This window comes from Ambystoma mexicanum, chromosome 2q, assembly GCF_040938575.1.
Source record: "Ambystoma mexicanum isolate Mex_15411 chromosome 2q, UKY_AmexF1_1, whole genome shotgun sequence".
NCBI lineage: Eukaryota > Metazoa > Chordata > Amphibia > Caudata > Ambystomatidae > Ambystoma > Ambystoma mexicanum.
The window spans coordinates 1,317,198,840-1,317,226,473 of NC_090924.1; the positions used below are offsets into that span (position 1 = coordinate 1,317,198,840).

Genomic DNA, 27,634 nt, shown 5'->3' on the forward strand with positions numbered 1-27,634 from the left:
ACGAGACAGGTGTACATACACCAACTCACTCCATCATCAGTGCCCAGTCAGTTCACTTTCGTCTAAGTTGCAGGCCTTCCACACATGCAAATCTTGGTTCCTCCATTACCACTTGCTGGAGGAAAAGCTGAACCCACCATTGTCTCCCGTCAGTGAGTATTGAATGCAGTCATGCATGCATTGTTTTCATACTAGCAGTGGTTGGTAAACAAAGTACATACACTAAAATGTCTGAAAACTAGTAGAAGCCAACGTTTTTGAGATAGGAGGTCAACTGTAATTAATTTAGTGAAACTATCATCCTACCATCAATTTCAGAAAACTCTGTGGCTTTGTGATGAAAGAACAACATTACAGGCAGTGTGCAAATAAACACAAAATGACAGGTTTAACAAAGTAATACCAATATCCACATTCAATAACAATGCAGGAGTATCCCGTCATTCTAAAATGGAGGTTGTACCTCACCAGTAGAAAAGTAGTGAAAACAAAAGGAGGACAACAGCATTGGATGCTAGGCAGTGCTGTAGTCCCGCTTTTGTTCTCAGTGTTTTCCCATCTTTGGCATAAAGATCGGCTGGCTGGATTAAAGCTGCTCCCTAAATTAATTAAAATGGTTTGGGAAAGTAGCTATTCTGCTAGTTGGGGGAAGATGGGGGATTCAGCGGGTTGGAGAGATTGGGGGAAATATATTGTGCAATATAGATACCAATGAAATGCAAGAATTGAAGACTTCAGTCCTTTCTGCATCATGGAGCATCTGATTGACTCAATGCACATTAAAAAAGAGGGATGACATTGAGAAAAGTTGGCCTTTATTAAGCCATTACAAACAATCTATAAAAGGTACCCTTGGGGCTGTAGACTAGTATAAGTGCCACAATAGGGAGATTTACATTTGGAAGTCAAGAAATAGCTTAATTGAAAAGACATTGAACAACCATGATCTACACGTTTTTTCTTGATAATCTAGTTAGATATGGCTCAAATCTTTAGGCAACACACGGATAAAGCATGTTTAAATTTGAGCCATATGAGATTACCATTTTTTCTAGAAATACGACTAAGGTACTACCATGATCTTTAGGTCCGAGTAGAACGAGAGCTGGAAGACTATGGGACTGCCACCCTGGCGCTAGTGAAGCCTCTGGTCTCTTAGCATGGGCCCTGAACATGAGCGAGGGAGCTTTCAAAAACAGACCAAGAGGCAGTGGCACTAGAGGAGTAAAAGAAAGAAAGAACGAAAGGGAACATTAGAAACGAAAACAGGTTGCAGCAAAGGTTTCAGTGGATATTAAATGAGGAAGTTACCTGGTCTTGGTTTGGAAGTGGGACCGCCCTTTGAATCTCTGCAAAACAAAATAGACAACAGGGATAAGGAAGTCGTTTTTTCAAAAGTTCAACATGAGAGATTGCATAAACACAGCCAGAGAGTGCAGCAAAATAAGTGATTTTAAAATATGTGAAGTGGATCAATACCTCAGAACAAGACCATTAAAGCATACATTTATGTTATTACAAGTAACTGAAAAACATCAAAACGCAGTGAAAAACCCTCAATGACTTGAATCCAGTACAGGTTGTGTGCACACAGCTGTGCGTTGAACCGAGCAGAGGCTAGGTGTAAGCAGCCGCCATAGCAACATGACAGTCTGGGGGACCCTGTTTCTTTTAACCCATTTCTGAGCCAATGTATGCAGGGGGGACTAACCCTTTCACTGACGACCCCGCATCCCTCCCACCTTCATTTAGACCCCAACTCAGACGCCATCTAAAATTTTGGTTCCATTTAATGTAATGTTTAAAATCCCATGTTATGGGATTTGCAGAAATATGGTTCAATATTTTGGTACAATACCGGGGCGGCAGCAGTGTCCAAGCCTGAAAAACTGTAATTGAACCCAGTTGACCAGTGTATGCATTCTCTTTTGTGTGGACTATTAGGTAAGAATTGGTGCAGTCACACTGTGCAAGACTACACAAGACTTATCTGCTTGGTATTAGGTAACCCACCTTTTGGTATAGGTCTGTACTACACAAGTTGGTAGTGTGACTGAGCAGCCAGACCTTTCTCAAGAGGGGTCAATGTGAGCTGTAGAGCTGTACAGATTGAACCAGTCAATAAAAGTAACACTAACACTCTCAAGGTTTTTCAGTTATAAATATATATTTATTTATTTACACATCAGTTTTAGTTAAGCATTCTACAAAAAGGCAATTGTATGTAACAGTTAAGCAAACTTTGGAATCAACTCTGCAAAAGTCAATAAAGTTGGCGAATACTCTTTGGATATGCTAATACATTTCTTCTACACCCTGAAGTGACTTCAATAACAAGGATGCTATTGCATTTATCATAAACACCAATATACTTTTTAGACTTGTGGTTTCAGGAAGGAAGGGTTAAGGAAATAGAAAGGTTAGAACATACTTTCTTATTACAGGAAGACAGTTTGAATCCTCCAATGTAATCTAGGTAAGCCTTTCCCAGCAGTAAAAGTGCTCAATACATTACAACCAATGAAGACATAAGTAATGCCAAAGTCAATAGATTAGAAGGGTGCCTTTAAGGAGCCAGAACAGCCAAAGGACAAAGTACATAGTTCTGATGCACTTCTTGGATAAACTCTTTCACAAAGTCAGATAGTTCAAAAAGATCACTTAAGAGAACACAAGCTGTTAAGCCTGAGCAAGCGGAGTTGAGATCAACTGAGAAAAGGTAATCCAGTGCACTTCACAAGTGAGAACAGATGATTTAGGGCAATACGTTAAGTACCCTGAGCCCCCAAAGTACCTCTGGTTTGAAGAAGGTGGTCCAGCTGGATTCCGTCTTGCTACAGCCAAGTAGACACTTGTTCCTGGGCCTCAGTCGTGGGGACAAGAAGGGGGACGTCTGGCAGGCTCCTGCAGCAGTACCCTGGAAAGGACATCGGCAGCTATGGCTCCTCTTCGATTCAGTGGCTCTTCGCGGTTTCAGCACCCTGCAAACAGCAGTGATGCAGAACGAATATCCCTGGTTGGACATTCCTTGCTCCCTTGGTCCTGGACTCTGGATTATGGTTTCCTGCTTCTGGGATGTCTTTAGGAGGAGCTTGTGGCCTTTTCAGTTCTGCGGAAGATATTGCACTCAGTAAGGGACACTTGACCCGTGGCATTCGGCTTCTGCAGCAAAGGAGAGGCACAGCAAGTCAGGGAGTCTGCCAAAGTGGAGCTTGTCACGGGTCTAGTTGGTCACGCCAGCCCAATGGGAGAAGTCGTCCCGTTCGGGGCTTCTCTGTCGATGTGAAAAAGGAGGCAAGCACAGCAGCACGGCTTCACTGGGCACTTCGAAGTCCAGGAGGTTGGAGCAGGCTTCTCTTCATGATTTCTTCTTCAGATGTTTCTTCCAGTGGTCGACCCTGCCTGTAGTCCCAGAAACCTCGCCTTTTGAGCTCTTTCTCATTCATTCACAGTCCTAGGCTGTCAATCACACAGCAGTGTGGCTGTCCTTCCCGCACAGCCAGCAGGCCAATCAGGGCTGGCTTCATTCAGGCACACCTATAGATAAAGGGCAGCAGAGTTTCCGGACCCTCATTCACCTCCTGTCCTTCAAGACACACTGGAGTCAGAAGCGGGCTTCAGGGCTGATGTCCGCCAAAGCAAAACACACAAAGTATTCAAATCTGTCTCAGTTTACAGAGTAAACGCCCAGAAGACATCACAAACAGAAAATGGCGAAAAAAGAAGACAGGAGCCATTTTGACAAAATGGACACCCATGGGTGCTATACTGCAGCTGAGGGTTCAGCCTTCGGTAAAAATGCACACTGGTACTAAAAAGTAAACCACTGCCACCAACCATTTAAAGTAGTGAGGGTAACACAAAATGTTACATGAGAAAGTAGGATAAGGGGCTACTAGGTAACCCCCCCACACTCAAAAGAAGATGGTGTATGCTGTACATACAAGGTAAAAAGGTAAGTAAGATCCATTTCACCTTACTTTTCTTGGGAACAGTAGTTCACCCAAGAAAAGGTATTGAAACCTTGAACGAAATCCAAGAGACTTCTCAGTGACGCTGCACTGAGGGTACTGTGTGTCACTATACAAAAGGCAGATGCCTATGGAGTTTGTTGGACTCAAGAAGCTGAAAACATAAACTCCTAGTCAGGGAAAAACACAGGAGGGAGTGAGAAAAAAGTCCAACTTATTCATGAGTTCAAATTAAAAAGTCCAAATTCCAGCAAAAGAGCTGAGGGTCTCTAAGGTGGGAGGATATTAGCACAAAAATGAAAATTCTCCCTAACACTCGCCCCCGACCCCCAGACTAAGGGATAGTTGGGATTGAATCTATTCCATGGAAGAATCTTTTATTCCAGTCGCTCATACTTCCTGCAGAGACCATCAGCATTTTGGTGATTGCACCCTGACCTATGTTCTATAGTGAAATCAAACCCTTGGAGGCTGATTGACGATCTTAAAAATGTAGGATTTTCCCCCTTCATTTGCATTAACCATCTCAAGGGTTGGCGGTCAGTCTGAATAATGAAAGTAGAACCATACAAGTATGGCCTAAACTTCTTCAGTGACCACACAATGGCAAAACAGTCACGTTCTATAGTTGACCACCTTGTCTCTCGGTCTTTCAGCTTTCTGCTGATGAAGCAAATAGGGTGTTCTCTGTTTTTCTCATCCAGCTGATTCAGGACTGCACTTATCCCCTGTATTGGAAGCATCTGTCTGTAAAATGAAGGATTGACTATAATCAGGAGCTCTCAATACTAGAGCTTTGCAAAGGGCTTGTTTCAGTCCTTCAAAGGCCTTATTGCACTCCTCGTTCAAACTGACCTTCTTGGGGAATTTGGATGAGGAGATAACATTTAATTGGGCCAGTATTGTACAGATTGTACTTTGCTAGGCAAAGGCCTAATTTCACCTCCTCCTAGCTCATGCCCAAGGTAGACCACTTTGCTCTAACCAATTTGACATTTACGAGCTTTTATGGTCAGATGGGCCTGTTCCAGAGCCTGCAAAACATAGCCTAGGTGGTGAAGATGTTCTTTCCAAGTGGGGCTGAACACTGCAATGTCATCCAAGAATGCCATGCAGAAATCCTCTAACCCATTCAGAACTTGATTCACCATCCTTTGGAATGTCACAGGTACATTCTTGAGTCTGGAAATCATAACCTTAAATTGGTATAAGCCTCCTGGGGTGGAGAAGGCAGTTTTCTCCTTGGCATTTATTATTTATTTATTCATATTTTTAAAGCGCACATCAGCCCAAGGGCATTGTGGCGCTGTTACAGATATACATTGCAACTTACAAAGGAAGGCTTAGTAGTTACATTGATATTAGCATTTACGGTTCATCTTGGGGTTACATAGTACATAGAAGATAGCATATACAGTGCACTTATGAGTTCGCAGGGCAAGGAGAGCTAGGGCGCTAGGGTGTAGATTGGGTTATATGAATAGCATGGTTTTGAGGGATTTGCAAAAGGCGGGCAAGGAAGGTTCTGCTCTGAGTGCGTTGGAGAGGGCATTCCAGAGTTTATGTGCTATGTGGCTCTTTTTATGAGAGTACGCAGAGTTGGTTTGCATGGTGGCTCTTGTGGGATGGGCAGAGATGTTTTGGATATAGTTTCTGATAGGGAGGATGGGGCGAAGAGATTGATGCATTTGTGTATAAGGGTAAGAATTTTGAAGTTGATCCTTTCCTTGACTGGGAGCCAGTGGGCTTCGCGTCTGGCCTGGGATATATGGTCACTTTTTGGAATGTGTAAGGCTGCTCAGAGCGTGGTGTTTTGTACTATTTGGAGCCTGTTCATGTTTTTTGTAGAGGTGCTTGCCAGTAGGGCATTGCAGTATTCGAGTCTAGCTCCTATTGTGGCTCTGGTGAAGGATAGGCAGTTATGAGTGGTTAGAAAGGGTTTTATGGCAGTTATAAGTTTCGTGGTGAGAGCAGAGGCGGAGGAGATGGCGCTGACCTGTCTTGTCATCGAGAGCGTAGAGTCTAAGTAGACTCCAAGGGTCTTTACTGATGTAGAGACTGATATATTAGTGTAGTCAATGGTGAAGTGAGTGTATTTAGGGTTGAGTTTGGAGAGAATTTCCTTGGGGCCTAAGGTGATGATCTCAGTTTTATCCCCATTCAAGCAGAGACCATTGATTGCCATCCAAGTTTAGATGGTGGCATATATCTGGAGGAGAGCTTCTGCATCACAGTCGTATTCTCCAGTGAGGGGGAGGAGGACTTGGGTATCATCGGCATGGTTCGTGTATGCTATGCCGAGCGCATCCAACATGTCAAAGATAGGTTTGGTGAACAGGTTATGGAGAGTAGGTGCAGTACATGAGCCCTGGGGGACTCCACAGTGTATGGTGGTGGGGGCTGCGTTGGCCTGGTCAGAGTAGACCTTCATAGCCCTTCCTTCTAGGAAAGAGGTTATCCAGGAGGTGGATTTGTGAGAGAAGGGGGCTACTTTGGAAAGGTGGGAGGTGGTGAGGATATCATGGTCAACAAGACCAAACGCGGCAGAGAGATCATGGAGGAGCAGGAGGGCAGGTTTGCCATTATCCATTATTTTGGTGGTTCTTAAGATCTAAGAGGGCGGGTTCTGTGCCATGGCCTTTGCGGAAGCCTGATTGTTTTCTGCCTAGGATGGCATTGGATTCCAGATCTGTTTGGATTTGTATGTGGGCGGCTTTATCCAGGATTTTGAGGAGGAAGGGAACGGTATTGATGTGGGGGCAGTTGTTGGGGCAAGCAGGGTCAAGGGTGGTTTTGTTATGAGTGGGCAGACACAGGCTTCTTTTAGGCATTGTGGTACAATTCCAGAGGAGAAGGATGCATTAATGAATGCTGTGATGATGGGGGTAAGTGAGTCTGCGCATTCTTTGATGATGGTAGGGGGACAGATGTCCCCTTTACAAGTGGAAGGTTTGATATGTTTGAGAAGGTCGCTAACTTTCATCTCTGTGACGCCTCTGAAAACAAAGAGGGGTATTTGAGAGTGAGGTTTAGGTGGTGGGGGCGGATGTGGAATGTCTGATTGGGAAGAGCTTTGCGCTGAGCTGTTATTTCTTTCTTGGAGCATTTTGACTTTGTTGATGAGAGCGTCCTGAATGCTGGAACACCAAGCTTTGACTTTGATGATTTCAGCCGGGGTAGTGGCAGGGGTGGTGAGATCTTTGAAGATAGAGAACATTTCTCTAGATTTTGAGTTAGCTTTGGAGATTATTTGGTTGAATGATTCTGATCTGGCCAAGAATATGGCTCTTTTATAAGTGGATGAAATCTCTTTGAATTCATTTAGAGAGGATTGGTTGTGCGAAGATTGCCACTTGGCTAGAGCTCGATGCTTATTGGTGCATAGTGTGGATAGTTCTACAGTAAACCATGAATTAGAGTGCATTGACTTTTTCTCTTTTTTGTCTTCTAGGGGAGCTATGGACTCAATGGCTTGGGTGAGCAATTGTGCATAGGGTATGGCCAGAGAGATGGGGTTGTTGATGAATGGAGGTTTAAGTTCAGGGATATCGAGAAGCGGTACAAGGTTGCTTTTAGTTAGTTTTTTCAAGCTTCTGACTTTGGCGGTGGGGTATATAAGAGTATCTTGGGATTAGGTATGGTGGGAATAGTAAATTAGATAAGGTTGTGGTCTGTCCATGGGAGGGCTGAGATGTTAGTGATGGACGAGGAGCAGTTGTGGTCTGCGATCCAGTCAATGGATCGGCCTTTACAATGAGTTGGAGCAGTGATTTTATGTTCGAACCCAATGTAAGTGAGTTATTTGGCTAGGGAGTTGGCTGCTTTGTCTTTGGGGTCATGTAGGTCTAAGTTGAGGTCACTGAGTGGGATGGTTTTGGTCAAGCTTTTTAGGTTATTCCCTATGATTTGGAGGAGGTGCTTTTGGTAGTCTGGTGGTGAGCCAGGTGGTCTGTAAGTGATTAGGATATTTATGGTGCAGTTGGGGGAGAGAGACAATTTGACAGTGAGGGGATCAGCGTTGTTTGTTTGCATGGTCTGTCAGTGCTATTTGCCAATAGCCTGAGGTCAAGTCAAATGTACTGAGGAACTTGGATGAACCAAGTTTGTCCACCAGTTCATCTGTTCTTGGTAAAGGATGGGCATCAGTCTTTGGTATTGCATTCATAGCCCTATAGTGCACGCAGAATCTCAACTCTTTGGTTCCTGTCTTTGGCACTATTACAACTGGACTAGCCCATGGACTGGTAGATGGCTCAACAAACCCGAGGCCAAGAATCCTCTTGACTTCCTCCTTTATATGATATCTGACATAATCAGACATTCTGTAGCCTCTGCTTTTAACAGGGAGACTGTCACCATTGAGAATATCATGCAGGCCCCAAGGGGTCAAGCCTTGTGTCAGAGAAAACAGGGAGGCAAACTGAGTTAACAGAGTTGTGCACTTCTCCTGTTGCTGCAGAGTCAAATCTGAAGAGAGTTTAACTCCTTCAATTGTATCATCTGAAGGTTGTCCCCTGAGGAGATCAGGGAGAGATGCACTCTCCTCCTTGTCTTGATCAGAGACTAAAAGCAAAGCTCATAATTCTGGTCTGGAAACATAAGCCTTCAAACGGTTAGTGTGATAGACCCTAGGGGCCTCCTTGGGGTTGCCCAAGTCCACTAAATAATAGGCCACTCCAAGCTTGTCTAAAACCTTGAAGGGTCCAATCCATTTGTCCTGTAAGGCCGTCTGCCTTGTACGTACCATAACCAATACTAATTGGTCTGGAGTAAACTCCACCATGTTGGCCGTCTGGTCATGCCAATGCTTGACCAGAGCCTGACCAGCTTTTAGGTTTTCTGATGCTTCTGCCATCATCAGTGCCATCCTCTTCCTGAGGCCTAGCACATAGTCAGTGACTCTCACTGGCTGTAGAGAAGGAGCACTCTCCAACCCGTCCTTAATCAGGGCAAAAGGGCCTCTGACTGGATGACCACAGATAAGCTGAAAGGGGCTAAAACCCACTCCAGCTTGAGGGACATCTATATAAGCAAAGAGAAGGTATGGCAGTAGAAGGTCCCACTTTCTTCTAAGGAGTTATGATGTATGATATGATAGGTTATTTATAACGTGCTTAATACCCAGAGGTTTCTAAGCGCAGACTCAGGGATTGAACCTGTGCTGCTCCGCGTCGTCTTGCTTCAAAGGCGAGCACGTTGCCCCTAAGCTACCTTCCCAGGTTCTTCTAATGCACCTATCATGCACTTCATTATCCGATTAAACCTCTCCACCAATCCACTGGTTTGGAGATGGTAGGATGTTGAGACTTGTAAGTCACTCCACAGTTCTTCCACGTTGTCTGCATGTAGTGAGACATAAAGTTTGATCCCCTGTTAGAGATGACTTCCTTAGGAAACCCCACCCTGGTAAAAATACCAAGCAGGGCCTTATCCACTACCTGAGCAATAGCAGTTCTCATAGGTATTGCCTAGGGATATCTGGCAGCATGGTCTACCAAAATCAATATAAAACGGTTGCCTGAGGAAGTTGGAGGGCCTAGGGGGACCAACAATGTCAATCCCCACCATCTCAAAAGGGACTCCCACCACAGGGAAGGGCACTAAAGGTGCCAGATTCTTGGACCCACTCTTGCCAGAAGTTTGGCAAGTGTGGCAGCTCCTACAACACTTATCTATATGTGCACCCATCCTGGGCCAGTAGAAGTACAGAGACACTCAAGTTGCCAGCCAGAGGGTTCTCGTGTGCTAACTGTAGAAACATTGGCCTCACCAACTAGGGTACGATCAGTCTCTTGTAGTCCCCTGCGGTAGACTCAGTAGTTTCACTGTAGAGGAGTCCATCCTCCCAGTAGAGCCTATGCTTCCCTGGCTCTTGACTTTCCAGCTGAGAAGCTGTCTGTTATCGCAGACCTTCTAGAGAGGGAACTCTCCTTGTCCTCTGCTGAAGTCTGCCCTAGAGGGTCCACCTTCTGCAAGTAAAGTCTGCAGCTCAGGATGGTCTCTAGGATCCAAATCGCCAATCCAGGGAAAGATTTCTTCTAGCTTTGTGTCACCAGCAGCTTCCTCTGAACGTAGTTGGCCCTACCACTCAGCATCAGAAGGGGAAGGGGTCACAAGTGTGTCACATCCTGTTGATAAGAGGTATTGGATGTCTCCTTAACCTCAAACTGAGAGTCTCTTATGGTTGCCTCTCTGGCCAATCTGGTTTGCTCCTGTTTCTTTTAGCTGGGAGGCCTGGGGTGCTAGACACTACTACAAGAGCTTTCAAGTCATTATCCAACAGGACTCTCCCTGGTACTTCATTCTGTACACTAACAGGGATCCTAACAGTCATGTTATTGCACTGGATGAGAGATGGCAGAATAGGAACCATTTGGATAGGGCCTCCAGCAAGTTTAGTGGGACCTTTGGGTGCCTTAGCTACATCCTCACATTTGAAGAAGCTTTCATCAACCACTGGTATGCTTGCCCCAGTGTCTCTGATTGCAGGAGTCTCCTGACCATCTACAATAACACTGTCCTTATAATATTCTTTGGTGTTATCTGGGATGGTGTTATAAACGTCAACATTCTGTTGTTCCCACAGACCCACAGACACTAAAGATACACTGACAGTGGGCACTAGCCATTTGTGCTTATCCCCCATGGATGAAGGCTAAGGAGGCAATGTGGACCCCTAAAGATTTACCTTTACATCCGGGATCCCCTTTCACATGATCTACAGACCCTCATACAAAACATTTACCAAATGTTCTTGTGAATGGGGGTTTCTGATGACCTCCCTCTAGCTTGGCATCAGAGGGTTCACTAGACCTACTAGGTTTCCCATGGGATCTACCCTTATTTTGTTTGAGGCCCTCTTTTGGGTGGTTGGAATTTGAATTTTGTTTTACCCTCTTTCTTGTGCTGCTTTCCCTACTCCTTCGTGTGAGTAGCCACACAATACTCATGAGTCCCCACAATACTTATGAGTGGCCCTGTTTGCTACCCATAAGTCTGCAGCTTGTCCTAGTATCTTAGGATCAATTTCCTTAGAGTCGGCCAAGTGCAGTCTCAAAAATAGTCTCAAGTAAAAAAAGGTTTCTCATTCCTTCCAAGGAGTTCACTCTGTAGCCCTTAACCCAACCATCTATGTTTTTCAAACATTCACATACCCAGGTAGCCCAAGGGGTACCATCAGTCTTTTTGAGGTTCCTAAACCTCTTAAGGTACTGGGATGGAGTCTTCCCAAATCTGGCTATTAATGCCAGCTTAACGAACTCATAGTCTTTTCTGTCACTGGCACTCAACTCCATAACAGCATCCCAACCATTCTGGGGGAGCCTAGATATGAGCCATGTAATCAAATAATTCCCTCTTATCTCTTGTAAACTATAAGTACATTCAAACATGCTCAACTACCCAACACATCAAGTTTAGGATCAATCATACTTACAGCTTCTTTAGGCATGTGAGGCCTCTTGGGACTAGTAGACCTAGAGGACCCCGAAAGGGAAGCAGAATCAAGGGACATCTTTTTCATTTCCATTTCATGCTGCAGTTCTCTTTCTCTGAGTTTCACCTCCTGGTGTTTGCTTCAGAATGTACTTCAGGTTTTTTTAATGCAAGCTCTAATCTTAGTCTTTCAAGCGATATGTATTCTGGGCTTAGATTTGGACCTTGTGGGGTCAGGATAGGAAGTGGATGAGGCATAAGGGCAGGTTGTGGAAGAAGGTTGCTCACTTCCTGAGATTCCTCTCCCCTTCTGACTCTTCTTGCAGATTGGAGTTTAACTCTAAACTGTCATCCTCATCATTCTCCTCTATACCATTTTGGTTAGTAGGTGATACAGGCCTACGTCCCATACTTTGGTGACTCAACAACCTTGTAATAACTTCACTTTTTCTTCCTTTTAGATGCAGACCCCATGCTTTACATACATATTTCAATTGATCTAAAGTCAGTTTAGTAAGGGCTGACTCATTGAAGTTATCCATACTAGACATTATTACAAGTTGCTTATCTTTTTGGTGGAGCTTAGCCTTGTGGCTGATTTAGTTGGGCACAAGTACAACCAATAGTCAATGTAACCACTCTACACAAATCCCACTGCCTGCCACCAGTGTTAGGTAACAATTGGTGCAGTCACATTGTGTGAGACTACACAAGACTGCTTGGTATTAGGTTACCCACCTTTTGGTATAGGTCTGTACTACACAAGTTGGTAGTGTGACTCAGCAGCCAGGCCTATCTCAAGAGGGATACATGTGAGCTGAAGAGCTGTACAGATGAAATCAGTCAATACAAGTAACCAAGTAACATTTACACTTTCAAGGTTTCAGTTATAAATATATATTTATGCATTTACAGATGAGTTTTAGTTAAGCATTCTTTAAAAAGGCAATTGTTTGTAACAGTCAAGCAAACTTTGGAATCACTTTGCAAACGCCAATAAGGTTGGTGAATACTCTTTGGATATGCTAATACATTCTCCTACACCCTGAAGTGACATCAATAACAAGGATGGTATTGCATTTATCATAAACACCTATATACTTTTTAGACTCTTGGTTTCAGGAAGGAAGGGTTAAGGAAATAGAAAGGTTAGCACATACTTTCTTATAACAGGAAGACAGTTTGAATCCTCCAATGAAATCTAGGTAAGCCTTTCCCAGCAGTAAAAGTGTTCAATACATTACAACCAATGAAGGGATAAGTAATGCCAAAGTCAAAAGATTAGAAGCGTGCCTTTAAGGAGCCAGGACAGCCAAAGTCAATTGGATAAAGTATATAGTTCTGATGCACTTCTTGGATAAACTCTTTCACAAAGTCAGATACTTCAAAAAGATCACTTAAAGGAACACAAACTGTAAAGCCTGTACAAGAGGAGTTGAGATCAACTCAGAAAAGGTAAGCCAGTGCACTTCTCAAGTGAGAACAGATGATTTAGGGCAATAAGGTTAGAAATTCAAGCCCCAAAAGTACCTCTGGTTTGAAGAAGGAGGTCAGCTGGATTCTGTCTTGCTACAGCCAAGCAGACCCTTTTTCCTGGGCCTCAGTCGTGGGGAAAAGTGGGAGGACGTCTGGCAGGCTCCTGCGGCAGTACTTGGGAAAGGACTTCGGTAGCTATCGATCTTCTGCGAATCAGCAGCTCTTTGTGGTTTTAGCGCCTCACAAACAGCACTGATGCAGAACGAATATCCCGTGTTGGACTTTCCTTGCTCCCTCGGCCCTGGACTCTGGTGACGGGATTCTGGATTGGGATTTCCTGCTTTTTGAGTGTCCTTAGGAGGCTCCTGGGCTTTTGGCCGGATTTGTTCTGCAGAAGAAATTGCACTCAGTAATGGACACTCGACCCCTGGAATTGGGCTTCTGCAGCACTGCAGAGGCACAACAAGTCGGGGATTGAGCCGAAGTGGAGTTCGTCACAGGCCTAGTTGCTCCCACCAGCCCAAGGGGAGAAGTCATTCCATCCAAAGCTTCTCTGTTGATTCGAAAAAAGAGGTAAACACAGCAGCAGGGCTTCACTGGGTACTTCGAGGTCCAGGAGGTTGCAGCAGGCTTCTATTCACTATTTCTTCTTCAGATGTTTCGTCCAGTGGTCGACTCTGCCTATAGTCCCAAGAACCTCGACTTTTATGCTCATTCTCATTCATTATCACTGGGAGGTGTGCTAGTGGGGACTTGGTAAGTGTATGTGTGGGGAGTGGGTCCTTGGCTAAGGGGATGTGGGTCGAGGGAGTCACTGACTGAGTGTGGTGTGAGGGAGTCCTTGATACTGTGTGTGGGGTTTCATTGTTGCTAATTGTGGGGACATTGATGGCTGATTGATAGTGGGGGCATTGCTCTCCTGGGTCTGTGGGGCTGGAGAGCTATCAACTGAGTATACAATGGAGGAGTCCTTGGTGCGGAGTGTGGGGGGAGCCCTTGGTTTAATGCTAGTGGGGAATTCATGGGGGAGCTGAGGAGGGGGAGGTCTTCAGCTGAGTGATGGGGATTGAGGTCATGGGTGCATTCATGGGAAGGGGTGTTGGGCTGAGTGCTAGAGAGGGGTGGCAATGGGCTGGGTGCTATGGAGGGGGAGTCATTGGCTAAGTGTTAGGCTGTGTGGTTTTGTGCAGAATGCTAGTGCTTGGTGGTGAGCATTGGGCCGTGGGCTAGGGAGGTGGTGTATTGGGTTACATTTTAGGGTGGGAGATTCTTACACTGAGTGCTACTGCTCGGTGGGTTAGGGTTGAGCTAAGTGCTGGTGTTAGGGCAGGGGAGTCTTGGTGCTAGGGCAGGGGGAGTCTTGGGCTGAGTGCTAGGGAAGGAGAGTCTTGGGCTGAGTGCTAGATGGGGTGTTTTAGGATGAGTGCTATGGAGGCAGAGTCTTGGCTGAGTGCTAGGTAAGGGTGTGTAAGGGCTAGGGAGGGCGAGAGTTGGGCTGAGTGCTAGGGGAGGGGAGTCTTCGGATGAGTGCTAAGATTTTTTCTGGATGAGTGGCAGGGAGGAAGGTGCTTGGCTGAACAGTAGGTAAGGGGGTCCTTGGTCTCAGTCCTAGGGAGGGTGTATTTTGCTGAGTCCTAGGGAGTGGGAGGTCTTGGGCTAAGGTCAACATTTGGTTGTATATATGAAAAAAAGATCTGCTATGGAAGACATGTTCCTATTTATAAATATTGTCAGTGTCAATGATAACACAATGCGTTTGGGGTAGATTAAGGGTCTATTATTCATTAGCCCCACGCAGAGCCTGACCTAGAATCACTCTCAAGTACATTTGTACCATACTATAGCCATTGAATTATCCTTGGGCGATTACAACCCTTTCTGAAGTTGTAATAAAAACCATTCTGGAGTTAATGCAACACAGTTTAAAGTTGTCTTTAAACCATCCTTTAATAATCCACAATTCTACTCAAGTTGTCATGGAATCATCTTGGGGTCATCACAGCCCATCCAGAAGTGATCATGAAGTCATCTTGGAATAGTACAGGAACATCAGAGTTTTCAGTGAAGTCATCAGAACTGATCGTGAAGTAGTTACTGTGATTGCTCTAGAGCCTGCTCACTTGAAAAATTCGACCTACACACATACTTCTGTATGGCTTTGGATGATCTTCCCAGAACTTGCTATGGATTAGTGCAGGTTGGAGTCTTCGGAATACTACAGAATGATTCTAGGAAGATCTTCCTATGGACTTGGGAGGTCATGGTAGGAAAAAAGTTATTTTTTATTTTAAATGTCAATTTTAAAGTTCCACGTTTACCAAGTCTGAGTGGTGGCAACATTCAAAGTATGTGATTCTAGGAAAAGACCCAATTCTACAGAACAACACATGACTTACCCCAGGTAATGTTCTTTCTACTTGATGTTCCTCCCACGGATGCCTCATTTTAGGTATTCATTTTCCTGCTTTACTGCTCTCTAAATAAAATTCCCAGCAGGGGCCATCATGTGCACTAGCGTCAATGGCCTTCAAGTCGCAGTCCCATGATCGGAGGTGATGTTGATGCGGGTCCAAATTGCGCTCAGCACACTGTGACCTCAGCTGCCTTTTTTTCCCAATTGCACAGCCGCGTTAGGGATTAGAGACAAAAATGTGGTGTTTGAGCATTAAAGGAGAGTCATCGGACCGGGGTTGCCGATCAATAATGAGATGCTATGCTGGAGGAGTTGGATGAACAAGGGTATATTACTTATTAGAGACATATGGGATGATGATGGTATGATATCTTTTGAGTCTCTGAAGCGGAAGTTTATGCTACATAATAGGGAAATGGGGAGATATAGATTGTTGAGAGATTTGATTTCTGAGAGAGTATTAATGCTTACTGACCCTTTGTTACAAAGACCAGAAATGTGTAGTTTTATTGTAGTTGCGCCTCGTGCAGTGTCTAGTTATTTGAGGTTGTTCCCGGGAGAAGAGAAATTTAGATCTTCATGGAATGCTGTTCGATTTATGTGGTGTGCTGAACTGGGTGGAGATATTTCTATGCAGGATTGGGAGGTTCTATGGAAGGTTCCAGTTAGGATGAAAATTGATCTAAATTTACGATATATTCAACAGAGGATTTTGGGCCGTCTGTTTTGGACTCCAGTTAAAATGCACAGATTTGGCTTAAGGGAGGATAGTATGTGTTGGAGTTGTTCTACGGAGGAAGGCACTTTGCTTCACATGTTATGGAATTGTTCGAGGGTTAAAGGTTTTTGGAGTGAGGTTTTGGATAGAGTTGATTTGGTCGGGAACATCTCTTTTCCAAGGACACCATCATCAGTTCTTTTGAAATCACCAGTGGGCACTCGTCACTTTAGCTATGCGACTCTGTGTTGGGCTAATAAGGTGTTTTTGGTGGCGACTCGTCAAATTTTACGCCTCTGGAAGACGAGAAAGAAACCAAGTATTGATGAATGGTTATCGCAGGTGCAGTTGCTGTCAAGATTTGAGAGGATTAAGTATTATGCTTTACATAAAGAAGAATTTTATAAGGAACAGTGCGAGGCTTTTAATGAACTCTATGTGTGAATTAAGTGCTGATGGGCGATGGTTTTTGTTTCAGAGTGGTTAATTTACTATTGTGTTCTTTTTATTGTGTTTGTCTTGTGTTGTGTGGTTGTGTTTTTTGTTTTTTTGTTTTTTGTTTTTTCTCTCTTGTTTTCCTCTGATGTTTTGCTAGTTATCATTTCAAATTAGGTTTGTTGCGATTAGTAGAGATAACTGATAGGTTTTTCTTATTTATTCTGTACTATTTGTATCAACTTGTATAATGCTTTTTTCGTTTTATTTGTCGTTTTCTTGTTATCATAATTGTTGTTTTGGAATGATATATATTTCTTTTGATAAATCTTTAAATAAAGTTGTCAAAAAAAAAAAAAGGAGAGTCATCGGGTCTCATTGCGAATGTGTCGGTCCCAGAATATGAGCCGGTCGCACCGTACCGGCACCCTTTCCAGACCACCACAAATGTGTCCACCAGTTCTCCTCTCTGGGGAAATTCCCTGGAGCAGAAAAGTTCACACTTCCTGTTCACACTGGAGGCAAACAGAAACACTTGAGGGGTTCTCCAAAGGGCGAAGATCTCTAGGAGAACTTCCTGGCACAGCTCCTACTCATGGTAGACCGAGTCCTGCCTGCTCAGGTCTTCAGCCATCGTATTCTCCTTCCCAGAGAGGTGAACTGCCAGCAGGGAGATACTGTTCTGAAGTGCCCAGAACTAGAATTGCATTGCCTCTATACAAAGGGGAGAGCCCCCCACCCTTTCACATATGCGTCTGTCACTACGGTTGCCACTGGCTACGGTGGCCAAAACTGTTCTCCCACCATCACGTTATCTGGGCAAGTCCACCACAGGAGATCCTGAGCAACTCTGAGCGGGATTTGAATCAAGTCTGTCATACTGCCAGAGAACTGCGACCACTGCGATCTGAGGGACAATTAAGTGATCTCAGTCTCAGCTGAGCCTCTGACACAAGGAAAATGCAGGATGCCATAAGGAATTTGGTGACCGTATGCAGAATTGGAGCATTTGAAAAGGTGTCAACTGAAACTTCTTTAAATTGAGGGAGAAGCCTAGCTTGTTAAGAAGGTTGCAGGTGAGATTGAGATGATCCAGGGCTTAATCTGGGGACCGTGCTCTGATTAACCAATCATACAGGTAGGTAAAGACATAGATTCCCCCCTTTTCTGAGACTGGCTGGCACTGCCGCCAACAGTTTGGTGAAGGTCCTTGGGCAGTGGCAAGCCCAAACTCAGAACTCGAAACTGGTAGTGAGTGTTGCCTATGACGAATCTCAGGTACTTCCTGTGCTTTTGATGGATCGGCACATGGAAGTAAGTGTCCTGTTGGTCGAGTGACTCCAACCGATCCAGAAACTCTAGGGCCTAGAGGATCTACGATAGTGTTACCATCTTGAATTTTTGTTTTGCTGAGGAACTTCAAGCACCTCAGGTCCAAAATGGGTCACATACCTCTGTCTTTCTTTGGGACAGTAAAATAGTGGGAGTACCACCCTTGTTCCTTTCCTGTATTGGTACCAACTCTGTGGCACTCATCTCCAGAAGAGAGGAATTCTCTTGCAGAAGGAGCAAGTCTGGAACAGGAGGTGGTCTGGCCAGAGGGTGGAATACAAAGTGCGGTTTAAAAATGGGAGGCAGTGATCTTGTGAGACTACCTGAAATGCCCATGTGTCTGAAGTAATGGTGCACCATCCTTGTGAATGGTATGGCAAATGCCCCCACCCACTGCTGTAGTGTGGCAGAAGTCCTCAAAAAGGCACTGCGGCAGGGGCCGCACTGGAGGGGACAGATGTGGGAGTGGTTTGTGTCTTACCACCTCTACCTATGTATGGTCAAAATAAATGTCTTTGACCTTGGCCTTGATGGGCGGCGGGGCCGTTTACCTTTTTGTCCATAATTGTAATAATGAAAAGGTTTGTCCTACCATTTTATAATACATTTATAATACATTTTTTTTATTTTACGGAGCAGTTGTTAGGCACCTTTACAACAGATGAACAAGTTACTTAGCCTTGGTAACATTCTTTTGATTGGATGTTCCTCTCACGTATTCCTCGTCTTTTGATATATTTGTCTCCAGCTATAGCTGCTTCTGAAAAACATTTTCGGCAGAGGGCGCAGTGCATCGATGCCGTCGACTCGATGTCCCTCGAGTGCCTCTGTCTCGATGTCGAAGTCAACCCTGTTACATATAGCACGAGGACCGCCCGTTAGCTTCAGTTCTGTTTTTACGCCCTTTTTCTTCTTGCAGAATTAACTGCATTAATATGCCCATGGCCGTATAAGACTTTGAAAGAGCTTAAAGTGTAATGCACGGAAATTCTACTGCAGGGTAGGTTGGCAGGGGCAATGAAGACTACATGGGAGGAACATTCAATCAAAAGAAAGTTACCAGGGGTAACTTGTTCTTCGAATGGATTGTGTCCTCCCACGTATTCCTCATCTTTTGATAGACTGCCAAAGCAGTGTCAGATTGTGAGGAGGGAGTGAGAATTTCAGATGTGCTTTTAAGATTTATCATGGACAAGATTGCCTTTTCAAATCCTCCTTTTTGGCCTGAGGATGAATCCAGACAGCATTGTTTTGTAAAAGTGTGAATGGAAGACCATATGGCTGCTGCACAAATATCATGTATCGACACCCCCCCTTTGAAAAGCAGAAAACATTGCCATAGCTCTTGTAGAATGGGCCCTAAGGAGTGCTGGGGGATCTTTATCAGCCAATCTATAGCATTCCGTGATGCCTAATATAATCCATCTTGACAAAGTTTGTTTGTGACTGCAAGTCCCAACTTGTGAACTGTATGCCCAACAAAAAGTTGGTCATCTTGACCCAACTTAGCCACTCTAGAGATGTAAAAGCTAAGTGCTCGTCTTGGATCAAGCCTATGTAGCCTTTCCTCATCTTCGCCAGGATGTGGGCACATATAGAAAGATGGTAACCCTTTTTTTTGGGGCTAAATGAAAGTCTGATACAATTATCGGCAGAAAAGTTGGTTTAACTTTAAGAACTACCCTGTCCTTGAAGAAGGCAGTACATGGAGGCTTACAAGATAAGACCTGAAGTTTGCTCAACCTGCAAGCTAATGTTAATGCAACTAAAAGTATGCCCTTAAAGGTCAGCAACCTTAATGGACAGGAATGGAGTGGATGAAAAGGAGCACAAAAAAGTAATTTTAGAACAAGATTAAGATCCCAAATCAGGACCTAAAACGGAGATGGAAGGAACATGTGAGTCCTTTTAGAAATTGTATGACTAGCTGTATGACTAGCTGCATGTTGAAGTAAGAAACCTCTTTCGACGTGCGCTTGAAGATTGAAAGCGCCACCAAGTATTGTATAATGGTCCCAATCTGGAGCCCCATATCTGCCAAGTGCAACAAAAAGGACAACACCGTAGGTTTATTGCACTGAAAAGGATCCACATTCTTTTCCTTTCACCAGCTGCAGAATTTGTTCCGACGGCAGCGGTACAAGGACTTTGTTGCTGGCCTTCTGCAACCTCTCCATTACATCATATGGGAAGCCCCAATCCTTATATCTCAAGCTCTCAGAAACTATGCGTGAAGGTTTATTGTCTTGACCTCTGGATGGAGAACCCGACATTCCTCTCATGAGAGAAGGTCCTCTCTTTGCAGAAGACACATAGGAGGGCAGATGGACATGTCCAGAAAGTCTGGGTACCACGTCCGCCTGGCCCAATCTGGGGCAATTAGGGTCATGGATTTTCTGAAATTTCTCAACCTGCTGATCACGTGAGGAATGAGGGGGACTGGAGGAAATGTGTACGGAAGTGGAAACTCCCAGTCCACTACGAACACGTCCCCTAGAGCTCCTCTTGGAGGAATTTCCCTGGAGCAGAACAGTTCACAGTTCCGATTGACACTGGTCATGAACAGATCCACTTGAGTGGTTCCCCAAAAGGTGAAGATCTCTTGAAGGATTTCCTGAGCTAGCTCCCACTCGTGGGAGACTGTGCTATGCCTGCCTAGAGCGTCTGCCGCTGTGTTCTCCTCTCCAGATAGGTGAATTGCTGATATGGAGTTTCCTTCTTGAATTGCCCAGAACCAGAGCTGTATCACCTCTCTGCACAGTGGTAGTGAACCTACGCCTCATCTTTTGTAGAGGTAGTACATGGCCACTTTGTTGTCGGTCATTATCAGGACATTTTTTCCCCGTACAGAGGGCAGAAAGGCCTTCAGCGTGAGTCTGATTGCCCTCAGCTCCAAAAGGTGAGTGTGGACTCCGATGGAGACCTATGATGGCTGATTGTCAGATTGTTGGCATGGGCTCCCCACCCCGTGAATGAATCGTCCGTCACTACTGTTATCTCCGGCCATGGTTGCCAAAAATATTCTCCCTTCAGAATGTTGTTCTTTCATGCCACCACAGGAGGTCCTTGGCGACTCTGCTCAGAACCTGAAGAAGGTCTGACATCTTGCCTGAGAATTGAGACCACTGAGTCCTGACAGCTCATTGGAGGGAACTCATTCTCAGACGAGCTTCTAGCAGGAGTAACCTCAAAAAGTCAAAGGCCGGAAGGCACTCTGAAATTTGGTGATCATCTGCAGAATGTGTTGAGCCCTCACCTCACAAGGCAAGGCTTTTCCCAAGGATGCATCCAAGACCGCTCCAATGAACTAGAGTCTTTGAGATGGTATCATGTGGGACTTATTGTAATTGAGGGAGAGGCCCAGTCTGTGGAGAGAGAGGCAGTTGATGCTGAGATGTTCCAAGGCCTGTTCGGGAGAACGTGCCTAGATCAGCCAATCATACAGGTTGGGGTAGATGTGAATACCTCCTCTCCCGAGACTCGCTGCCACCACTGCCGTCAGCTTGGTGAAAACCTTTGAGGCGGAGGTCAGCTCGAATGGCAGAAATCGAAACTGATAATGAGAACCGCTAATGGCGAACCTAAGGTACCTTCTGTGCTTGTGATGGATAGGCACATAAAAGTAAACATCCTGAAAGTCCAATGACGCCATCCAATCCTGGAGCTGGAGGCCCTGAAGGATCTGAGAAATTGTGACCATCTTGAACTTGTCCTTCCTGAGGAACTTGTCAATCATCTCAAGTCCAAAATGGGTCTCAATCCTCTGTCTTTCTTGGGGATTAGGAAATAAGGAGAGAACCACCCTTTGTTCCTCTCCATTACAGACACTGGTTCTATATCACCTTTCTCAAGCAGGCTCAACATTTCCTGCACAAGGAATGGATCTGGAACTTTGAATGTGTGGCTCCCTGGTGGATGGTTCTGAGGCCTTTTTAGAAAGGGAAGGCAGTAACCCTGGGCTACTGTTTCCAATGTCCGTACATCTAAAGTAATAACCCGCCATTCTTGCAGATGCAGTGAGAGTCTGCTTCCCACTGGGGTTTTGTGTGTTAAGGTCTCAGAGAGGTTTTGAGGCAGCTGAAGCAGCGGGTGATGGCAAAGTAGCCGTTGCTTGGGCGCACTTGGCAACTCTGCCTGGTCCACCACAAAGGCATCCTCTTTGGCCCCTTTGACTTGGCAGTTCTCTCGCTCTTCCAACTGACGAGTAGAAGCGAAAGGACCTATTCCTCCAATATGATCCACTGGGGTGAGAAGTTTGTGGCTGTCTGATAGCGGCACCAAGGGATTTGGCTGCCACCTTTGATGTCTGCAGCTATTCTATGCTTTCGTCAGCCTTGCTGCCAAACATGTGTGTGCCGTCGAAGGGCATGTTAAGGAGCCTGGGCTGCACATCCAGTGCAAACCCTAACTTCCTCAACCACGCAAGCCTGTGTATTACTGTGCTTGCCCCATGGCTCTGCTGATACTGTCAGCAGAGTCCAGTCCTGATTGAAGAGACATATCCTCCTTTCCGTCTCTTACAATATTTAGGAAGCTGTCTCTTTCTTGCCCTTCAGGAATATGGTCAGCCACCATGGCTATACAGTCCCACAGAGTGAACGTAAATTTAGCTAAGGTACAAGTGAAATCTGCAGATTTAAAAGCCATGTTCCAAACCAAATGGAAGGGTATCTAGGTCTGAAGGTTCATGTTATTCATAAATTGAAGACAGAGGGCCTCATTCTAAGTGTGCCGGTCCAGAAACGACAGTGCTGGTAAGCTTACCAGCACCGTTGTTTCCGGACCGGCACACTACAACTGTGCTGGCGGGTGCCGTTCCACCCGCCAACTGTGCTGGCGGGTGCAGGTCGGATCTGCCGGGCAGAACGGCATCTGCCCGCAGAGTCTTCACGGAAGCACCGGCACCTTTGTTTATGGTGCCTGTGGTTCCGTGGTCCCCACTTCAATAGAAACCTATGGGACTCTATGGGAATGGGCCTTACAATTTACAGGCGCCTGACTTTCCAGGCCGCCAGGGTTGTATTCCCCCAGTGTTACCGGGAAGTCAGGCACCAGTAAATCATTACAGGTCTGGCGGCAAACTGCCAGTATCCCCGGCATGGTTACCGCCGGACCCGTAATGAAGCCGAGACTTGAAGAAATCGCCCCTTGGTAAGGGTTTACATGATTTTTCAATCTCCTTAGCAGGTTTAGAGGGCAAAGGTGTCGCTAGCTTTGACACCAATGTAACCAATGGTTTCCACCATGATGGCGTCAATGGTTTTGACCCTGATGGCATCAATGGTTTCGACCCTGATAGCATTGATGATTTCGACCCTGATGGCGTTGATGGTTTTGTCACTAGCGGCATTGATGATTTTGACGCTAACAGTGTTGATGCCTTTGAAGACCTTATCAAAGCCCTCTAGGGCCTCAATCCCCGAATCCAAGATGATTCACTGGGGTGAGAAGGTTGTGGCTGTCAGATAGCAGCACCAAGGGATTTGGCTACCGCTTTTGATGTCAAGAGCTTCTGTAGGCTCTCGTCAGCCATGCTGCCAAACAGCTGGGTGCCGTCAAAGGGCATGTTAAGTAGCCTGGAATGCATGTCAGGTGCAAACCCCTACTTCCTCAACCACACAAACCTGTGTATTACTGTGCTCCCCGCCATGGCTCTGCTTATACTGTCAGCATAGTACAGTTCTGACTGAAGAGACTCATATCCTCCTTTGTCCAAGCATTGAAACGCTTATCATACCTGTCTGGCGGAATTGTTGGATAAGCTGTTTGTTTATAGGTGGATGTTGCAGCCTGAACAACCAGGCTTTCTGGTGTAGGATGTTTTGACAAATAGTCAGGATCAATACTGGACTGTACTTTTTGGTGAGGTTTTTATTTGCTTCTGGGCTTGCCTCAGGTGCCTCTCAGTTTGCTTTTACCCTTTTTTGCAGGGCAATATGAAAAGGGAGTACCGGATCCTTCTGAGACCCTTTATCAAGGATATCGGTGGGGCAGCTGTGTGTTCTGCCGGGTCCAGTTTACCAAATTCAAGCTCTGTGAGGTGTCAATCCCACTAGCTGACTGAAGATTTTGATATAAATCTTTTAGCCTTGACTCTTCTGAAATCAGGAATTCTGGGACGCTTGGGGTGCCACACTCCAAAACAAATGGAGGGGTATCTGGGTCTGAAGGTTCATGTTCTTCATAAATTGAAGACAGAGACTTGAAGAAATCGCCCCTTGCCAAGGGTTTAAATGATTTTTCATTCTCCTTAGCTGGTTTAGAGGGCAAAGGTGATGCTAGCTTTGACACCATATGACATATGAAGTCACACAGTAATACTGTTCTGTTTGCTCCCAATATGCACCACTGTTACTGTTTGATGATAATTGGTTTCTCGTCCCAATATGCAACCTATGGATATTTCTAATTATTTTTGTGTCTACTGAGTTAAATAATCTGTTTAATTTGCTCGAACATCTGGCGGCACGGCCCACACTTCATCCTGCCTTTCTTAATGCGATGTACGTCTGCTATCTGCCACTTCTGCCTACTAACTGATAAATGCTTACTGATCTATCACCTATATTTATTTTCCTCTGTGCGCATGTTAATAGCTGTGTGATTCTGTTAATACACACAATTGTGAACCATATCAATGCTCATTCTGTTCTGCCAGGCCCTTATTCTAGCAAACGTTTGCAGCATTGCATTCTTGTGCCTAGTCAACCCTAGGCTCTCCAACTCAGGGACGGGAAGCCTGCGAAGTAGAAGCCTGCGAAAGCATCCGTGTTTCGCGGGAAAGTACATGCCCACATAAGGAAGGCCCCGGGTCGGCTCGACCTGGGGAAGGTGAAGGGAGCAAGTCGGTCAGCGGACAGGACAAAGGAGCCTCGTGGTCTGGCCATTTTGGGAGCCAGGCCACCATTTTGGGTTAAGCGTGAGAAACGCGCTTAGAACGCCAAAAGGAGCTCAAAACACAAGAAACGATCGCTGCCACCATTCCCGTCCCTGAATCACTTGCACCGATCAGATACAATCCTAAACGAGTATCTAGGGCCTGTAGAAGGCTAGAGACCCAAGAGAGCTGTAACTTAGCTTACAGTGCCCTCTTGTGTCATGTTGCACGAAAGCCGCAACATGATAAAAGAAACTACGGGAAACAGCGTTCCCCAGTACTGACTGTCTTAAGGGCATGTCAGTTTCCCAGTAAGAAAGGAGCGAAAGCCCAGAGGAGTGCGGCAGAAGGCTGCACTTCTCTGGCAAAGTCAAGAACAAGATGAAAAACAACAGCAAAAAGTTTAGGGGTTGCCACATGGAAGGAAAATTACCTGCAATTACGAAATCTTTCCTAACACTCGCCCCTCCCAGACTATGGACAGGGGGAACTAATCCACCCCTGGATGAGTCTCTTGTTCAGGTCGGTTAAACATTCTGGACAACCCATCAGCATTGCTATGTTGGACACCTGGCCTATGCTCAATAGTGAAGTCGAAGCCTTGTAGACTTATGGACCACCTAAGCAACTTTGGATTCTCCCCCTTCATGTTCATTAGCCACTTTAAGGGCTTATGGTCAGTTTGCACAGTGAAGTGGGTCCCATAGAGGTAGGGCCTCAGCTTCCTTAGGGCCCACACAACAGAGAAACATTCTTTCTCTACCGTGGACCATCTGAGCTCTCTGTCCTTAAGCTGGCGGCTAATAAAACCAATAGGGTGTTCCTTACCCTTCTCATCTACTTGTGATAGTACAGCTCCTATCCCAGTGTCAGAGGCGTCCGTCTGCACGATAAAAGGTCTTTGATAATCAGGGGCCCTGAGGACAGGGGCCTGGCACAAGGAGTCTTTTAAGCCATTGAAGGCCTTCTCATACTCGTCGGTCCAAGTTACCTTCTTGGGTTTCTTCGGAGTTGTGAGGGCAGTCAGAGGGGCAGCTATGGTGCCATAGTCTGCCACAAAATTGCGGTAATACCCCGTGAGTCCTAAGAAGGCTCTCACTTGGGTTTGTGTAGTGGGGGTAGGCCAGTCTTGTACTGCTTGTACTTTACTGGGAAGAGGCTGTATCCTGCCTCCACCTACTTCATGTCCAAGGTAAACCACTGAGCCTTGTCCAATCTGGCATTTACTAGCCTTTATGGTCAGGTGTGCTTTCTGAAGACCCTGGAGCACAATCCCGAGGTGTTTCACATGGTCTTCCCAGGTGGCACTGAAAACTGCTATATCGTCCAGATATGCAAGACAGAATTCGTCCAACCCATTCAACACATGATTCACAAGCCTCTGGAAAGTGGCAGGTGCATTCTTCAACCCGAACGGCATTACCCGGAATTGGTAAAGGCCGTCTGGAGTAGAAAATGCTGTCTTCTCCTTGGCATGTTCTGCTAAAGCTATTTGCCAATAGCCAGCAGTGAGATCAAACGTGCTGAGGTACGTGGAGGCACCCAAAGTATCCACCAGCTCATCTGTTCGAGGCAAGGGGTGTGCATCTGTCTTGGTGACAGCATTCAGAACCCTGTAATCCATGCAGAACCTCAATTCAGAAGTGCCTGCCTTTGGAACCAAAACCACAGGGCTGGACCAAGGACTACTAGAGGGTTCAATCACCCCAAGGTCTAACATCTTGTTGACCTCGGTCTTAATTTAAGACCGTACTTTGTCTGACATCCTGTATCCCCTACTTTTGGTAGGTACACTGTCTCCTGTGTCAATGTTATGTTTGCACCAAGGTGTCAAACCAGGCGACTGTGAAAATAGGGGGGAAAACTGCCTAAGCAAACTTTTCACCTCATCTTGCTGATCAGAAGTCAGGTGAGGGGCCACTCGGACACCCTCAAAGGAGCTATCTGAAGGACCGCTTTGGAACAGGTCGGGGAGAGGTTCAGACTCCTCTTCCTCAACATCTGAAGCCAGTAGCAGTGCTGCGATTTCGACTCTTGGGACGAAAGCCTTCAGCCTATTCACGTGAAACACTTTTGGAGCCTGTCCAGGCCTTCCAAGGTCCACTAAATAGTTAACCTCACCCAGGGGCTCCACCACTGTGTAAGGGCCTGACCATTTGTCCTGTAAAGCTCGAGGCCTTATGGGATTCATGATCAGGACTTGCTGACCGGGTGTAAAGTTGATGAGGGAAGCTTTCTGGTCGTACCAATGTTTCACCAGCGCTTGTCCTGCCTTTAATTTATCACTAGCCAAGCCCATCAGAAGTACCATCCGTTTTCTGAGCCCTAGCACATAATCAACTACGTTGGTAGTAACAGGGGGAGTGGGCATCTCCCATCCCTCTTTGACGATGGCTAAGGGTCCCCGTACGGGATGACCGAACAGAAGTTCGAAGGGGCTGAAGCCAACACCCTCCTGTGGTACCTCTCGGTAGGCAAACAGTAAGCATGGTAAAAGAAGATCCCATTTTCTTCTCTGAGGTTCCTCCAGAGCCCCAATCATGCTCTTTAACGTTCTGTTGAAACGTTCCACCAGACCATTGGTCTGGGGGTGGTATGCAGAAGAAAACTTGTAGGTGACCCCACATTCTTTCCACATAGCCTGCATATACTTCGACATAAAGTTGCTGCCACGATCCGACACAACTTCTTTAGGGAAGCCAACCCTAGTAAATATGCCAAGTAAAGCTTTTGCAACTGACTTGGCAGTTACAGTTTTCAATGGGACGGCCTCAGGATATCTGGTTGCATGGTCGACCAGCACCAGGATAAACCTATTGCCCGAGGATGTTTGCGGGTCAAGGGGACCAACGATGTCGATCCCTACCCTTTCAAATGGTACCCCCACAACTGGGAGCGGTACCAACAGAGCTTGCATTGTCGCGCCAACCTTACCAGACAACTGGCAGGAGGCACAACTCCTGCAGTGACTTTCTACT

General features: G+C 45.7%; 1 protein-coding gene across 1 annotated transcript in view; it reads right to left on the reverse strand.

Moving 5' to 3' along the window:
• Positions 1 to 27,634, reverse strand: part of NEK10 (NIMA related kinase 10) — a 2,768,076-nt gene that overhangs the window by 734,969 nt on the left and 2,005,473 nt on the right. The window contains exons 31-32 of the mRNA XM_069648774.1: positions 1,312 to 1,349; positions 1,076 to 1,216 (exon numbers count right to left, since the gene is read on the reverse strand). Of these exons, the coding sequence (XP_069504875.1) occupies positions 1,076 to 1,216; positions 1,312 to 1,349 (179 nt within the window). The remainder of the gene's footprint in view (positions 1 to 1,075; positions 1,217 to 1,311; positions 1,350 to 27,634) is intronic.